Source organism: Nestor notabilis, unplaced genomic scaffold (genome assembly GCF_000696875.1).
Source record: "Nestor notabilis isolate BGI_N333 unplaced genomic scaffold, ASM69687v1 scaffold31418, whole genome shotgun sequence".
Taxonomy (NCBI): Eukaryota; Metazoa; Chordata; class Aves; order Psittaciformes; family Psittacidae; genus Nestor; species Nestor notabilis.
In genome coordinates, this window is record NW_009939226.1 from 32,743 (window position 1) to 50,319 (window position 17,577).

The following is a 17,577-nucleotide window of genomic DNA, read 5'->3' on the forward strand; positions in this document are numbered from 1 at the left end:
TTGGAGATATGTGAAAGTATTAGCCCTACATGTCTCAAAAGCCAAACTCACCAGGATTTATGGTGGGGTTTCCAGCAAATCTGCTGCAGGAGTGTGTCATGCCTGTGTCATAACATGTTGATGGAGGGAAGAAGTGCAGGAAAGCTATCAAATCTCCAACTAAGATACATCCTGTACATAGGGAATGTAATCTGACTTCTCTGGGAATGTTTATATGGGTGAAATGTGTGATTAATCTTTTTGGAAGATCCAGCTCACAACATGGTTTGCTGTGTTGCTTAGTCAGTGTGAGCTGTGGGAGTCTTGCAAGAGTCATTAAAACAGAAGATGCATAAAAATAACTTCCCAAGCCAGCTCATTTCCAAGCAAAATCATGCTGAGTCAAAGTGTAGCTCAAACTATACGGTCTTTACAAATGTATTTATTCATAAACACGTGAAATCCTGGCTCTCGCTCAGTCTCTAGAGTAGAGCACCCCATAGGGCTCCCAAGGCAGTTGCTGTAGCTGAGATTTGAGGTGTAGGGCTCTACTGCAGTGGGTTTATTTTTATTATGAGGGTGTTTACAAGCATCAGAATTGGAGGATATGAGAGACTGCAGTGTATAGGGTAACAGAGGGGTAACACTTCTGATAGAACATGGGTTAAGTGGAAACATTGATAGCAACACCTCAGACTGCTGGAGATGGAGTCAATCACATGGGGAAATGCAGCTCAGGAGGATGCTCGTGTTGGGACAGGTTTGTTACTGTGGCCTGAGGAAATGGCCAGGGCGAGTTTGTTGGAGGGTGGTGATGGTGGTGGCTCTTCCCTGATAGAGCTGGGTAGTGTGGAAGGGTGAGCAACTTCAGTGCTGAGTTGCTGGAGTCTTCTCCCAGGACAAGCCCACTGCATTGGTCCAACCAGCAGTGGAAAAAGACTGGAGAAGAAAACGGAGGAGCTTCTGTTTCTGTAGAGGTTTTGAAGATGCTCATGTCCATAATGAACTCTGGAGCAGTACTCACTTTCTGAGCAGGTGTGTGTCATGCCTGTGTCATGATATATTGATGAAGGGAAGAAGTGCAGGAGAACTATTAAATCTATATTGATTTAATCTGTATTGATTTATGCTCACTACCTGAGCAGCTATCTCAGCAGGAGCTGCATCTGCTGTGGTCAGGGCTGTTTCTCAAGCTTGTCTGTCCCAGGCAGCTCCTCTGGAAGGTGCAATAGGAAGTCAGAGATGTAGGGATGTGATGCTGGCTGCATCCCTTCTGTGCCACAAACAGCCCGGCCTCAGTATTGAGCACTGGGTGTGTTGATGGTACACTTCTGATTTGTTCTATTTCTTAGCAGAAATTGTGATGCTTTTGCCTCTGAAAATTATTTCATAGTTTTTAAAAACATGCTTTTGGGAAACAAAACATCAGACTTGATTGTCCAAACATGCTTGTGTGACAAACATCTGTCAATGTCCTCATGAATGTTCATATACACACAGAAGGTGTTGGTAATGCTGCCAGTTGTTCTGAAAGTCCATTTCTGGTAAAGGTTTTTGTGGATGAACTGCCTGGCTTTTTAGTGTGTAACAGCACCATTCCCAAACAGGCACTGTGCACATTCATGGGGCTTTGTGGAGTTTGCTATTCCAGCCATTCATGTGGCAATAATTAGGTGGGTTTTGTGTGTGGGTCTTGCATGTGGATGGTGCCACAGGGTAGCCTGGTGTTACTGCATGCAGAAGATGAATCTGAATTCCTTGCACTCACTCCTCACAACACTGCTTGGTACAGTTTGCACAAGCAAGAAATCAGTGTGCTGTATTGCAGGGACATGGATTGGGGATGGGGATAGATACTGCACTCCCACAGGCTATTTGCTCCCCTTCCCTACTGTGCAGCTTATCCTGAAAAGGGCACTGAGGGCAAATAAAACAGGAGGAGGTTATTCACTCCTTGTTTGGGGCTGCAAAGGGTTAACTGCTGCCTGAGCTCATAGACCAGTGTTATGGAAGCTGAGCAATCTGGGATTTATTAGGGAAACTCAAAATGGGAATTAAGAGCTCCAACCAGTAGGAAAGCTTTCTTGGAGGCTTGAAACAAGTTTTCTTCAAGCTAAGCACTGATTTGAAGTGGCAGTGCCAGAATTTCTTGCAGGGGCCTCCAGGAAACAAAGGATGAACAAGCTGATCTGTTTGAACCATCCCACCAGCTTAGCATGTAACATTTATTGCTCTGTTGTGTCTCCCTTGCCTGGGCTGACAAAGCGCCCGTTGTTCACCCCAGCACTGCTTCCTCCTCCACACTCCATAGAGACTGCAGCTGCTGACGGATTGTCATCTTGTTCCTGCTGGACAAGGGGGTTAAGCTCTCCCTGAGGATGCACAGTGCCCTGAAGGGATCAGAGACATAAACTGGCTGGAGGGATGGCTTGGGACCAGAAAGGGCTCCTCTTGCTTCCTGGAGGAGGTGGCTTATCTCTACATCTGGGCTTCTTTTCAGAAGTGATCAAGAGCTAAAAGTGAATGGGTGTCCATGGAAAAAAACCTGTAAGCTGGATGGGAAACTGGACCAGCACCTCTAGGCATGGGTGCAGCTACAAGAGCCCTGGCAGGCTCTGCCACTCTGGTTGCTGCAGGCAGTAACGGCTTCTCAGGGTGAAGGGTCTGGGGGTGCTTGTGGCAGCAGGAGGTGGATGCAGAGCCACATATGAACAACTTGTCCTTTTCATCCTACTTAATCTGTTGCTTTGGAGTGCGAGCCATTGCGTCTCCAAGGGGAAAAAAAATGCCCAGAAATTCCACAGGCCCTTCAATATAATTTCTGTTTTACAGTGAGAACAAAAAAGGTCCCTTTGTGTGAGGGTTGAAAGGAATAGCCCAGTCCCACAGCCTCCCCGAAATCTTAATGTCAACTATTTGCCTCCTTGTGTTTTCACATAAACAAGCACTTTCTCCTGAATATCTATACTCTGCCTGCTCCCAGCTTGGTATTTCCCTGCTCAGTGGTGCCTGTGGGATGGACTACCCAGCCTCCTCATCCTCATCCCTGCTGGGCTTATGCTGGTGGAGAGATGCAGGACTAGTCAGGGAGATGTGGGCCAGAGAACAGCAAGAAAGGCAACTAAGGTTGGGTTTGGAAAGACATGAACAGTTTGAGCTGCTTTGAATTCAAGGCACTGCTGCTTGTCTGATAGCAGGGGGCAAGCTCTTGTTTATGGATCTGAGGCTGGTGAACTATCCCTGTTTACACCAGCCTGGCCCAGCACCTTGTTCTGCTCTTGCCAGGGCATCACCCATCCCTTTGGGGTCAGATGTTCCCCTGCTTTAAGTGACTGTCAAACTAATAATACTGCACAGATCCCAGCAGCTGGGAAACCACCCCTTCTATTTTGGTTGCTGTTCACATATACACACTGGAGCATCTCGGGTGTAACACTGAAGACTTCTGTCCTGGAGTCCACCTTTTTCTATCATGTTCCTTTTCATAAGAACAAAAAATAGAAGCAAGAAAAGGACTGTAATGTTGTGTCTGCAAAGTAGAACTGAATTAGACTGAAATGTGAGTGCCAGCAGTGTTCCTGTGGTTATTGCTCACTGAGCTGTGTCGCATGTGTGTGCTGCTCCGTGTTCCTGTTCTCAGCTGTGCAACTTGATATATCACTGGGTGCGCTGTAAAACATGCCCCATGAAATCCAGGGACGCAGAGCCTGTGAGCTGCTGCTGTTGTGGAAATGCTGGGATTTGTTGCTCTTGTGTTCCACTGTTGGTTTTCAAACCTTGGGGATGTTGGTGTGGAAGCTGGTCCTGGTGACTGAATGTGGATCTGGGGTTAGGGCAGTGCTTGCTTAAGGCAGCTCTAGAGAGATGTGGGGTGAAGGAGGGGATGTCATCCACATGGGTTAGTGCCTTATGTCCTCAGCATATGTTCAGAAGTACTTAGAGTGATGTGAGGTACCTCCTGGCTAATTGATCTTGGGCCATCTTACCCCATGGTTCAATTTTCAGTAGATCCAAAGCCCCTTGAAGGCAATGGATAGACACCTGGCAACTCCACCTGATGTTAGATCAAGCCCATCCTGGAATAACTAGAAGTGAAACACTTATCAAGCTATTTGTTTCTTCCACTGGCTTTTCACTGTGGCCCTAACACCCAGGCAGGGTTTCTTCCTTTCCCTGGGATCTGTCATTTGGATCCTCGCTTCCCAAATCTGCCTTGCTGCCTCTTCTGTTGATCTCTTACTCCTGCAGCCCTCTTGGATCCTGTGATCATCTCTTTCCATCTTTATTGCATAGCTTCCCAATTCACATGTATGGGGAGGAGTTTGGGTTGGAAGCAGTTCATGGTGAACTTCAAAGTGTAACATCGAATGGATGAATGAATAAAGGGTAGTTTTGTTGCTCTTATCCTTTCATCAGCTTTATTTGGTTCCCAGCAGTACATTTTGCAATTGCCATTCCATCTGGCTTCTTACTGAGGGTCAGATTAAAATCCTGTTGAAGATGAGAGCAAACTGCTGTGGAGCTGTACCGAATTAGTGAAGCCTGAAGCTGACTTCTGGCAGAGCAGCACTCCTTTCTCTTCATGTTGGTTAAACTGAGAGGTTAAACATTTGGACAGGAACTGCGGAGGCAGGAAATTCCTGGGCTGAGGATCCCCCAGCAATGCAGGCCAAGGTTGTAAAATACAACACTGAGTCCAGTGGTGTTTGTCAGCTTTCTTGGAGGAATGGATGTTGTCCTCCCTGGAGGACATGGGGAAGAGGAAGAGACATCAGCTGCTGATGTCTTCCCAACTTGGTAGCTTTCAGTGCTATAGTCCTCTTTGGTCATAGGAAAAAGAGATCCAGTTCAAATGAGAAATCCCATGTCGGTGGAAGATGATTTGATCCTCATTGCCAAGCCTGCTGCAGGCAAGATGCTTCCCACTGACTTGGGTGCCTTGTGGACCAGCCTTGTGCTGCAGGAACACATGCGCCTCTAAGCTGCTCAGAAGGGACGTGCTGCAGGGGTTCCCATGTCCAGAGCTTAGATCAACAGTTTTCAGTGCTATAGTTCAAGTGTTGTAGCTTCTCCACCCCAGCCTTTGGAGATGTCTCTTCCTCCAGGCCAGTGTATCCCAGCCAAGAATATGGGAACCACATGACCAAAGCCAAATGAATGGGAACCAGAGGTTGGGGGCCCAGAGCCTGTCAGCAGGGGCTGGCTTAAAAACAACTGAAAGAACAGAGAAAAAAATAGCTGTAATTATTGTGAACTTCTAAAAACACAAAATAAAAGCTTATTATTCAGAGCTCCCTTTGCAGTGTGTAATTTCATTTCCCCCCATTTGCTTTTACTACTTGCTCTGGGCACTGTCAGAACAACCTGATTTATAAGTGACAGCTTTGGCTATTTTTCAGACGAGTCTCTCTAAATATAAGAGTGTGAAACCTGTCCCGCTGCCAGCAAGGCTCTTAGAATTAAACCTCACATGAGCTGTAGCATGCAGCAAAGTGCTGGGTGCTTTATGACTTCAATGGTGTTCATAAAAAGCAACCTCCCTCCTTTCTCTTGGGATAGTTTTTCCTTTTATTACACAGAATATGTCAACCTGTAGTTGGAGAAAATAAAATAGAACAAGCAGTGGTTGTTACCTTACTGTTTCTCTGCTACTGGCTCCCTTGTGTACTGTGACTTGAGAGCTGTAGATCACAAGGGAGATGTTTATTGACCAAGGGGTTTAGCAACAGCTGTGTCTAAGGTTTGCTTCCTGTCCTGAAGAGATAAAGACAATGAGCAACATGAAGCATAATGTGATAGGTATAGAGCATAGCCTGCTAATTTAAAGTAAATTTATAGTAATGCCTGAGAATTGGGGAAACATTGTCAGCCTGAACAAAACATAGCATGTGCTTTATGTTCTGCTTAATAAAGAAAGGCTGTGTTCATTGCTTGATGTTATTTCTGTGTATTTCTGTGTATTCTTTATAAACATGATCTCCCTCTTTGCCTGTGGAAGTGCCTGGCTTTGGTGGTGCTGCTTTTTTGGATGCAGTTAGAAATTTAGACCTTTAACTGTCTTAAAGCTCAGAACATTTGATTTGGATTTAAAGTTGGCCACGAGTGTCCCCATTCTGTAGGAGTCATAGTTCTTGTTGATGGCTTCTATGCTAAAGTTCTGGTATTGCCTGTTTTCATTCAGCGTCTCGCAAGGATTGTTCTTAGAGGTAGGGTTCTTTTAGACTCCACTCTCTGAAGTGTGCTGCTCTGGTACCAAACAACCCAAATCTGATTCAACAGCCTGGTCAGACTGAGCAGCCTGGAAGCTCACTCTGTCAAACTAGTGGGGACCAACTTGAGTGGGTCCATAGTTTGATCTGGCTGCTGCTGGTCCACAAAGCTGGGTAGAGGTGGCACCTTCTTGTGAACAAAGGAGGTGTTTTGATTTGGTGTTTGGACTGAATGTTATTTGTAAATGCTGAGATTCAGCTCAGAAATGCTGCTGCTCTGCTTTGCTTGTGGGTGAAGGTGGTCAGCCTTTGTAGGGCTGTGGGAAAGGTGTGAGGCAGCATCCTCCTCTGCCATCCTTTAACACTGAGGGGGTTGCAAAAGTCTGTCAGACAATAAATTTCCAGAAAGAATGGTTATGGGTGTAAAATTTGCATCCTTGTAAAACACACACTGTGTATACATGTGTCTTGAACCTAATGCTGTCCTAAACTAAATTCTACTTGACATTAAGATGAAAGACTGGTCAGTTATGAAGTTGGGAGGCTGCAGTCTGAAAATGCCTTACAAGCCCAAATAGCTTAACCCTCTCTCTTACAGAGGATGACATGCTTTTAATCACCTTAGATAGCAGATGTGCTACTTGGCCCCTGCTCAGTACCATCCATCCCACAAGCAGGATGGAGACCCCAGCAGTGCCTAGCTGGTGGCAGGCTGCTGCTCCCTCCCAGGTTGGGTGGGTTGGTTGCTGGAGGGTTGCCTATTGTTCAGGGGAGTAAGCCTCCTGAATTAATCCATTTAGATACCAGTCCATGGATGACAGTAAAAGAAAATCAGATTTGATCAATGCTGCTTCTGTGGTTTTCAAAACCACTCCCACTGAAGTCAATAGGGAGTTTTTGGGTTGGATGACTTTTATTTCAGGAGGAAAAAGTTAAGCTAACACAGGGTGTTTTCACAGTCCTATTCTAGATATTGCATCTGTCAGGGCCCTCTTTGGAAAGCTTCCAGGTGGGAGATTTGTTTTCGTCTGATGTTCCAGGACTGGCACATTCAGAAAAGGCACATGAATGCAGCAAAACTGAACTCTTCAGGAATGCGTGTGTGCTGGATGGGCCTGGCTCTCATCCCTTGTCTCTCAGCTGTCCCAAATGAAAGGCAATACTAAGCTGGCTTTATAGTTGCAGCTGAGGTGCCCTGATGCCCTTGCTCTCATTACTGGTTTTAGCCATTGTCTGATGTTGCTGCTTCAGTCAGGGTCTGTCCTTATATTCGGCATTGGCTACTTATCCCAGGGAAGGGAATCAGTGAATTTGGGTGTGGACTGAGTTCGAGACCCAACAGAAGTGCAGGATAGGATGTGGATGGAGAGCTTTGCAGAACCCGATCATGTCTTCTCACAGTGCACTGACTGCCAAGGATGAACAGCAAGAGCAGAGGGTGAAGAACATGAGGTAGAAGCAGAAATGGAAGGGGAATGGGTGGTTCAGGGAGGGGGGAAAGTCCTGGCACCCATGGTCATGGTTGTATTCTACATAAGGAGCTATGGTTAGGCTGCAGGTGGCCCTGTGGCTGGGCTGATGCTTGTGACAGTGGTCCAGGAAGATGTGTGCCTTGTCTCAGTTGTATTGGGTGGTATGTGGTAAGCCAGACCTGATGCTGAGCTGGTCTGTTATCAGGGTATGCTGTGTTACAGTCAGGGCTGTCACTGGGAACCACAACCTAGAGGGAATGTGAAAACCCCACCATGGAGCTCCCCAGTGCATGCCAGTGAGATGCTGAGCTGGAGTCAGGATGGGAGAGGAGCGTGCTGGAGTGTTTCCCATTGAAACAGTTCACAAGCAGATAACAAAGCAGTGTGGACAGCTCTAGATAAAGCCCAGGCAGGGTTTGCAGAAGATATGGCAGGCAATAACCCTGTTACTGCAGTGGGAGGGAAGCTGACCCAATTCTGCTCTGGAAAGCCTTTACCAGGACAGTCCTGGAGACAGGTTTCACTAGCACGTGCTTGTGAAGCAGAGGAGCTGATATACTTAGAGGTTTCCCTGGGATGTTGTGGAGCCTTTACTCCCTGGGTTCTGCAATCACGTCCAGGCCAGTAGCCAAGCACAGGCTGTAAATAACAACTGGTTGCTGACGATCCCATCTCATTTTGCTGGGATGTTGTCAGCTCTGGGCTTTCCCTTGGCATCTTCTCTCCAGTGCTTTGCATTCCCATCTTCAGCTCCCAGTACTGTCGTGGCATTTGGCTGTCTCCTGTCACGCTGTTGGTGTGAAGGAGTCACTTCTGTGATGACCTCCGCAGGGATGTGATACAGGGAAAGCTGGTGGATTTAGGCTCTGTGGTCTGGGTGATGTTTGTGTCTTTTCTCTCAGGGGCTTCTCTAGTCGTTGCTAGTTTGGGAAGGGCTAGAGATAAGGTCAGAGGAGGAATGTCTGGGATTTGCAGCAGCCTGTGTGTCAGCACTCCAGCATGGGCAACTTGGAAAGCAGATCCTGTGGCCTTATCTGAGGTTCTTTGCACCTTAGCTCCCAGAAATACACAGTAAAAGTCACGTGGTGGGTAGCCAAACTTTATCTTGTCACCTAATGTTCCCACTTCATCAAATATCCAAACTGGGGTTGCTGTCCACCACACTGCTTCTTTTTCCTCACCATTTAGGAAACTCTTTTTATTGCCCTGTGAGATGATGTTGCAGCAATCAGGTGTATATCATATAAGTAGCAGTATTTATCCAGGATCAAATAATATTGTGCAAACACTGAAATATTAGGATACATACCTAGTGCATGCATGTGTCCTCCTTCCCTGAACTTACGAGCTTAGCTAGCCTCTTCTCATCAAGAACATCTGGCTTGGTACAGTAAAGGTAAATTCTCCAGGTGTGCAAGAGTTGGAGCCACATCTTAGCACTGTAACCCTTGTCCTTCTCTATTCACCACCTTGTTGTGCTCACTCATTGCCTTATCACTGCACAGTTGTTTGGGTAAGGGACTTGGCTGGATCTTAGCTTGCTCTGCAAAACATGCAACACATCCTGTGTTGGGGCTATGTGCAGAAGCAGCTTCACCATCTCCTTATGGTGTGGTCCTCACCCACATGTGTTAGGAGCTGGTGCTGCTGGTTTGGTCATGGCCCTTGCACCCATCTAGCAGCTGTTTGGGGCTGGCCTGGGAACAGGAGAGGAGGTTTTGCTGTGCCTCTGGGGCTCACATCGTTCTTTCCATGGGCTTTGTTACTGCTAGATTGAATTTACAGCTCAGCCCCGTGCGGTGGCTGCGTGCCCAGGCTTCACTCCCTGTGTTTATTCATCTTACAAAGACCTGAGCCACAGACTATAACAGTGCAGAAAGGGGCTCCAGATCAGCTCTTTTTGTGCTTCACGAGTGGTGTTTGGTGCCTGACCTGCTGTTTTATCCACCAGGTTGCAGTGCTTTAGTTCAAACACATGCTTGCTGTCATGTGTCCTCTGCAGTTGCTGCTCAGAGCAGCTCCTGGCATGTGGAACCCTTTTGAGGCTGGGGGTCCCACGCTGTCTTTCCAGTCTCTAGAGGACAGGCTGAGGCAGAGCTCCCCAGTCAGCAGAAACACTTAGAAAAGAGTTAAATTGTCCTTTAACGAGGCTTTTTTTTCTTAACCCTTTCGTAGTTGCTTTATGTGCATTAGCCTGATGAGCTGAATTGTAAACCAGTTCTGTACCAAGGGTTAAAAACTCCACAAGTGGTGAGTCAGAACAGACTTTTGAAGAGACACGGACTATCTCAGCTTGTCAAAACAAACATTTCCTTTAGGCACAGAGTGTGCCACTGTCTGTATTTAAAGCCACTGTCACAATTTAAAGCCAGACTCTTTTCAGTTGGGCTTTTCCTGATGGTAAAGCTGAGTGTGTCTGTGTGTGTATAGCACAGGTACAGAACAGCGCAACTTCAGGGCAATATCATTGCAGGGAAACCTTTTTGATATGGAAACTTCTGTTTTTCTGATAACATCTCATGCTGCTGCTATTTATAACCTTGGGGAAGAGCCTGCGCTGCCCGTTGGCTGATCTGGGCTATCAGCTTCATGGGGTTGTCCTGCCTGGATGTGCTGTTAGGATAGGATGAAGACCAGCTATTGTCAGTGGACATTAGCAGGAGAGCCAGAGGGGCTGGGCAGGGGGAGAACATGAAGGCAGAGCTCAGTGTGAGCACAGCTTATGGAAAAGCAAATTCCTGATGCTTTGCACACCCAGAGACCATCTGGCACCAGCCACAGCATGGACATAGGGTGCAGGAACTGTGTCTGAGATGCACATTCTTGAGCTTGGGAGCCTGCAAAAATGCATCTTGGTGCAGAAGCCACTGAAAACGTGCTTTTCCTCCCTCCTTAGGTCCCTATGGCTTTAGCAAAAGATAATCTGAAGCAGCATGTTTCTTTAAAAACAAAAAGCTTGGAGCCCTGAGTTGTAGAGAAATGAGAGTATTTAATTTCAGCCAGGAGCTTGTGGTGGGACCTTAGGAAAAATGTTTGCGGCTCTGCCCCTGCATGTCCCTGTTCTGAACACCCAAAGTTGGCATGCTTTTCTGATGAGGACCCTGGGTATCAGCTGAATATCAGAGCCCTAACAAACCCTGGTGTGGTTTTGTTCTAGCTGTTTCCCTGATATGCACAGCTTGGTCACAAAGGACTGACCCTCTGCAGGGAGAGAAGGGGAGAAAAGAGGCAGAATGATTCCCAATTAAAAGAGAAGGAAATAGTGCCCAGTGAAAGGTAAGACCAGGCTTTCCACCTACACCTGAGTGATATAGGAACAGGCAGGTTTGTAAACCCCACCTGAAGCAGTTTGCCTCTTTCCTCCCCTCTTGGGTATGAGGGTAAAGCAAGGACTGCTGTGCCCTCTGGGGACATCTGGTGAACAGGACTACAGATGTGACAAGTATTTCTTGGCCTTCATGTATGAAATGCTTCACAAAGCATCTAAAGAATAATATTTAGCAGCATTTTGTTCATCAGGCTTTCCACATCTGTAACCCAAATAGCCTTGCCCTTTTATAGGACCATGCTCTGCTTCTGCTCCTCTCCACAGCAGCCTCTTTGTGTCCTTGACTGTTTTGAGGGCAAATGAGTCGCCCCATTTCCTTAGGACTGCCGTGTCCACCGTGTATGGGGGACTCACAAACTCTGAGGATGGATATCTTAAGGAAAAGACTGATGGCAGGTTAGCTGCTCCGTCTCTCTCCTCTTCCTTCCCTTCTTGCCTGCAGGCTGCTGTTTGGAGCTTGCTACAGACCAGTTTTAAACATGCTGTAGCATGGATGTTCATGCCTTTGACAGCAATGGACCTTCAGGGGAGCCTGCATCAGCAGGACTTCCCTACCATCTTATTCTAGCTGGTTGTGCTGAACAAGATTGCATTTTACTGCTTTGAGTATCTAGTCAGAATTGCCAACTGTTGCATTAGGTAAAGTTAGTGAAAAATAAAATATCTGAGACAGAAAACTCTGCTTTTATGCTATGTAACTCTTACAGGACTGATGACATCTAAGGAAAACAAGCTGGTTTTATGAAAAGCCTTGTATCTAAAAATACTAATGCTGATGATCTCACTTTCCAAGATCTATTTGAATGCATCTTCCTGTTCTGCGTGATGCTTTTTTCCTTGGATTTTCTGCCTTGAAGCTTCCTTTGCACTAACATCTTCCCAAGTGGGCTCAGCCTAAAACCCTCCAGGCGTTTCTATCAACCTTGTGGCTTTGTGCTTATAAGACTTGAGTGATTTAAGGGGCTTAAAGCAGAAAGATGAGACTGAAGATCTTCAGTGTGGTCTTGTCCTTCTGTGTGTTAGCTTGGCTGTTGGTCAGTGCTGCAGAAATGAAAACTGCTGATTCCACCCGTTTTTCTTTCCTACTGTGCTAATCAGTGTAATACTGACCTTCTGCAGCTCTTCCCTGGTCAATGCAATCACACCCTGTGCTCAAGTATAGGAATAAAGGTACAAAAACTAGCTATGATGGACATCATCTGTGTTTCTTGTATGGGTTATTTAAGTCTTGATGCAGAGTAGCTACCTGGTATGGCACTGCTGTGCCTTGGTGCTGCCTGGCCATAGCAAAGCCATCACTGATCTTAACCATGGTCTCTGGCTCCAAAGAGTATCCTTGGTGTCACCAAAGGCATCCTTCTTTCTACCTGTTCACTGAGAGGGAAGAAACCAGGAGGTAACTGGCTGTGCTCTCATGGTGTCTGTTTCTTGGGTTCCAGAGCACGAGCTGCCCTCAGCCAACCTCGGTCTGCCCAGCCACCTCATCCAGCGCCACTGGCCACAGCCTACCTATGTCACCCACACAGCCCCCGTCGTCAAGATGCTCGTTGAGCAGGATGAATGGAGAAGGGATTTATACATCAGGTCAGGAGAGACAGACTCTGGAGAAGAGCCTCAGGAAACCGGTTCTGAGGAGGAAACCCAAGTGCCATCAAAGCCGAGGAGAGGTAGCATCCCCGGGGCTGGGAGCGGTTCTGTAGGAATACTCATGCCTGAGAGCAGTTTGCCATCAACAAGTGCTTGCTGTAGGGTTATTTTTGCAAGAAAACCTCCATGTGTGCTACCATGCAGCTCCTTGGCAAGTTCCAGCAAGAAAGAATGATCTGTCTGCAGCTAGAAACAAAGAGAAGAAAAAGATGCTCTCAGGTGTTTTCAAGAGCGCATTAAACTACACATGCAAATAGCACTTAACTTTGTGACTCTTTACTTAAAAGCCCCGTTTGAGTGAAAGCAGACAAGCACAGAAGGTGGTTGTGTTGCATTTTGCTGCTTGTCTGCTCTCAGGTCCGAAGAAAACAAGAACCTCTTCCTATTGAACTTGCTTCACATGCATCACTAGCTGTTTGCTGCTCTGCTGCTTGGAAATGCCCCACAAAGGGTGCAGTGCAGAGGCACAATATGGAGATGGAGATGCCTGTGTGCCCACACAGCCCTGCACACACAGGACCCAGTTCTTTGCTCTCCTGCGCCTTGTGACCCTGCTGGCATGAGTGCTGAGTACCACTGTGGGGATTTGGCTGGGGGTGATGGTCTCTGGGGACTCTGTGCATCTGCATCTTCTTGAGATGCTGGTCACCGGAGGAAAAGTGCACTGAGAATCTATACTGAAGCTGTATGTTGCTGAAGGAGCATGGATTGGAAGGGAGAGGAGTTTACAATGAGCGTTTGCTTGTACTTTTATCCCTTTTCCCATGGCCTGTCTGTCCTTAGGGTGTGAGGTCTGTTCAAATTGCATTTACTGGACTTTCCATATGTATGTATCAATGCATGTGCTGCTTTCATGCATACAAGTAAATTAAAAGAAGATCAATGCAGTAACAAAACTTATCAGCCAGCTGATGAAGGACCTGCTAGTCCTTTCCTACTTTTACAGATGAGCAGAGACGCTAAGGTCAAAATTGCTGGGGTATGTGATTTCTTTTTTTTCTTGCAAGTCCTTAGTTTTATGTGATACTGGAAATCATATACTGGGGGTCTCCAATGCTAGCACATGCCAGCTCAGGGCTGGGGAATGTTGCTAGATTACTTAAATCTATTTGCAAGGGCACCATCTCATTGTTCTTTGGCTGAGAGGTAGAACCCAGTTTTCTAGTACCATCTCTATGACCACCTTCCTTGGTGAAAAATGGTGAAAGAAATAAATTGATGTTTTTTTCAATCAAAATTGTATCAGGTTGAGGTAGTTGTTTGCCCTGGAAAACTGCTGAAGTTATAAACAACTAATAATCAGGAGTATTTGTGATCAGGTGATGCATCTAATGTGCTGTTCCCAACTGCTGCTGTCAGCTCGTGTGACTTTGAGATGGGACTAGTGCCACTCCTTGGCTGAATGCTTTGGGAAGCAACGTTGGACCTCGGCAAGAAAGGAATGTAAAGAACTGGAAAATGCAAACAAAAGGGAAATCACTGCTTTCTATGGATGTATAAATAAACTTGTTCCTGCTCTATTTTGAGCTCTGGGAAACTCGCCCCCCTTGTGCCTGCACATCAGCACGTCACAAGCCCTGTGCTCAGCAGTGTGCCTCCTGCCAACCCGTGGCTTTGGTCACAAGCCACAGAACTGGGAAGAAATAAATAAACCTCCATTTCCAGCTCTTTCCTCGGGCTCTTTTGTTGGTATCAAGGGATCCTGGAAAAGGGATGTGTTGATGGTGCTTTCTTGCCTCCTTGCTGATGGGGTGACTGCAGCAATAGTGGGAGGCTCAGCTATGGATCATAGATGTGTCACATCTATGACACATAGGGATGTGTCTTTCCTGCTCACGGATGGGGGGCTGTGGGTGCTGTCCCCCTGCACCCTCTTGGCATCAAGCCTGCTGTGCAGGCGTCACCATCTGTAAAGGGCTTGATGGTTCCTATTTAATAGCATCAATGTATGCTGCTGACACAAGGATTGGGTTTTGGGGAGGGAGGGGTGTACTGAAGCAAGTGGAAGAGGTGTTAGATGTGATGTGAATCACTGTCCAAGCTTCTCATGGTTACTGGTTTGCTCTGCAACCACACATTCCCAGTGAAGGCGGCACAGCACTAACTTGTCTCTAGGTTCATGGTAGGCCAGCTCTGCCTGTGCAGAGGATGCTGAAGCACGGGTGAATTGTATGTGTTTGCACAGCTCAGGGATGGTGAGAAGGTAAAACACCCACCTTCCTTCTCGTGCCTACACAGAGGCTTTACTAGCCCTGGTAAAGCCTTGTCCATATGCCTGTGTTAAACCATTTTCACTATTACACCTCCTCCCTAGGGGAATGGCTTCTCATTCTGCAGGTGGAAGACCAGAGTTATTTATGGGCAGTTCTGTGGTGAGAAATGGTATAGAAAAAGGTTGAAACATTCCCTAGAGAGCCAGAAATGGCAACTGACGTGACTGAGAAAACATTTTCTTGTGTCTTTTGCATGTGCAGTGTTTACACAAGTGCTTGAATGTGTTCAGTTCATTGTGGGAAGGTGTCCCAGGGCAACCCTGCACCAGTGTCTTGTCTGGGTGAGGAACCTGGTCCAGTCCAGGGCTGGTGGAGGCATTGCAGGCTGTTCTTTGCTCTCCTCCTTTCCTCACTGGATACATTAACTGATTTTTCTGTCTCAGTTCCTCTATAGCAGGGATGAGCATCAGCGTAATGCTGGATGTGGCACCAGGGAACACCGGGGATCTGAGGACAGGAGATGTGGAGTGTCTCTTGGAGGTGGGGTGGAACTGACCCCCCCTGCCTCTGTCAACAGATGTAGCAGCACCTACTTAGTTGTTATAATATACAGCTGGGGGCCCAGAGCTAACTGCAGCTCTAAATGACTCTTATTTTGCTGTGGTTGCTCCTTGCCTGCAGTATTGAAACCAGATGCCCAGGTTATTAAATAGACAGAAGCCAGGTGCTGACTGCCTTATTTAAGCAAACAGGAGTTGATTTCCTGCAGGAATGAGTATGGTCATATATATGCCAGCACTCAAGAATGGGATGAGAAAGCTGAGGAGAATGGTGACCATTGTGGCTTGGGGACCGCTGCTGAGGCTTTTAGTGTTGCTTTGGGGCTTGGATGAGGGATTGAGTGGATGCAAAGCTGCTGAGGATTTGGGGGTTACTGTGTTCCAGAGCTGTTCCTGAGCATGTCACTAATGTCTCTCTCTGAGTGAGACACCTGCCCTGCTGAAAGATGCATGGACCTACAGCATGGCGCAAAGGTGACAAACCCTCAGCAGCATCAGTGCTGCTGATTCTGGGAGGGTGCTGCTGTCTGGTCCCTAGATCAGGTCTGTGTGGTGTTTGTGCCTCTAGCCTAGTATTTTAACCTCATAGATGGAGCTTTTTCTTGGAGGATTTGTCACTGAAAACCTTTCATCTCAGGCTGCTTTACCACTATTGGGAGCACAGCAGGTAGAAAGTAGAGTTGGCTGTGAACAGAGATAAGAGTTGCCCAGCTAGCACCAAGGTGTTTCCCAAACGGCTTCGTGTCTGCATTCGCCACTTGACTCATCTGTCATTACACAGCCCATTGTGCCAGCAGTAGCTCCAGGCAGGGAGCACCCACTGCCATTACCCTCTACAAGTGCTCATGTTTGAGCCCTGGAGGAACTGAGCTGCTGCCAGCAGTTACAGTTAGTAGCTCATGGCTCATGCCAAGCACTGCCAGCAGTGCTCATCCTGTCCTCACCACCCTGAGCAGGCAGTGGGGAGGTGATGCAGACACTGAGGTGATGGAGCTACTGGTGTTTGCTGCTCTCTCATCATCTGCAGCAGTTCATGAAGGCTGTGGTGAGTGCCATGGGGTCACAGCCTGCTGTAAACTGCCTTACTCTCCCTTAGAGGTGGATTTCTTTCCTCAGTGGCAGCTTGGGGTGAGTTCTGTGGGGATATATGAAATTGAGGGGGAGATTAGAGAGAATCACTTGTCATAAGGCTGAACCTGGGTAGCTGGAAGGCTCTTGGAATAGCATTGGAGCTTGGGTAAGCCTAGGGCAAAGCTGTGACAGCCTGGACTTGAGCTTTGCTGAGTCATTTTCACTGGAATTAAAGAGCAGTGGAAAACCTGCCATTTTCATGGAAGAATTAAGAATTCCCCCTCCCCAGGCGCTGCTCTGTCCATCCTCCCAGGCTACAAAGATGCTTATTTTCCTTTCCTCAGCATTGAAGCTGGGTACATTTGTACCGTTCCGGGTCTCAGGAATGACTCTGTCTCAGTAGGAGCTTGGTATGATGTCAATGTTTCGAGTGGGTGAAGCAGAGGAGGCAAAAATAGACATTTAGACATTTTTCCAGTTATGCCTTTTCAAAAAGGAATATTTATAGCCCAGCCCATAAACACAAGCTCTCTTTGTGAATGTGTTACCAATTGCAACACAGCACATTACCCCCTCGGACCCTCGTGTTCTCAGCTTCAGAACTGGTCTAAGCATCTTTGACCTTCTTGCAGTGGGGAGCCTCTGTCTCCATGTACCGCACCGCAGTGCTGGAAGTGTTTTCCAGTCCAGATGTGAAGCACCCACAAAGATCTCGGGGTGCTCAGGGGCTGAATCCCCTGCAGCAATGTGTCCTGGCTCAGCTCCAGGATGGGGATGCAGCACACTGGAGTCTGAGCCTCCAGGCAGAGCACAATGAGGGCAGTGATCAGGGTGCTTTCATCAGGTCGCTCATTGCTAGGTGCCAGTCCAATTCACTACATCTCACTTTACCTCCTTTTCCCCATCTATGGGATTTCAATAATGGCATTTACCACACAGCTAAAGTGCTTTGAGACTTTTTCAGGGTGTTATTTCACAGCATTGCTACCTGAACCACCTCTCAAGGTCTGACCTTGCTTTCAAGGAGCTTTGGGTCTGTTAACATGATGCGTTAAAGCTTTCTGGCTGCTGCTTTCTACACTGTTTCAGCCGGAATGG

At 47.2% G+C, this 17,577-nt stretch overlaps 1 protein-coding gene across 1 annotated transcript in view; it reads left to right on the forward strand.

Annotated features, from left to right (window-relative positions):
- CDRT4 (CMT1A duplicated region transcript 4) overlaps positions 1-17,577 on the forward strand; it is a 41,833-nt gene that overhangs the window by 16,301 nt on the left and 7,955 nt on the right. Inside the window, exon 2 of the mRNA XM_010019746.1 lies at positions 12,428-12,655. Within this exon, the coding sequence (XP_010018048.1) occupies positions 12,428-12,655 (228 nt within the window). The remainder of the gene's footprint in view (positions 1-12,427; positions 12,656-17,577) is intronic.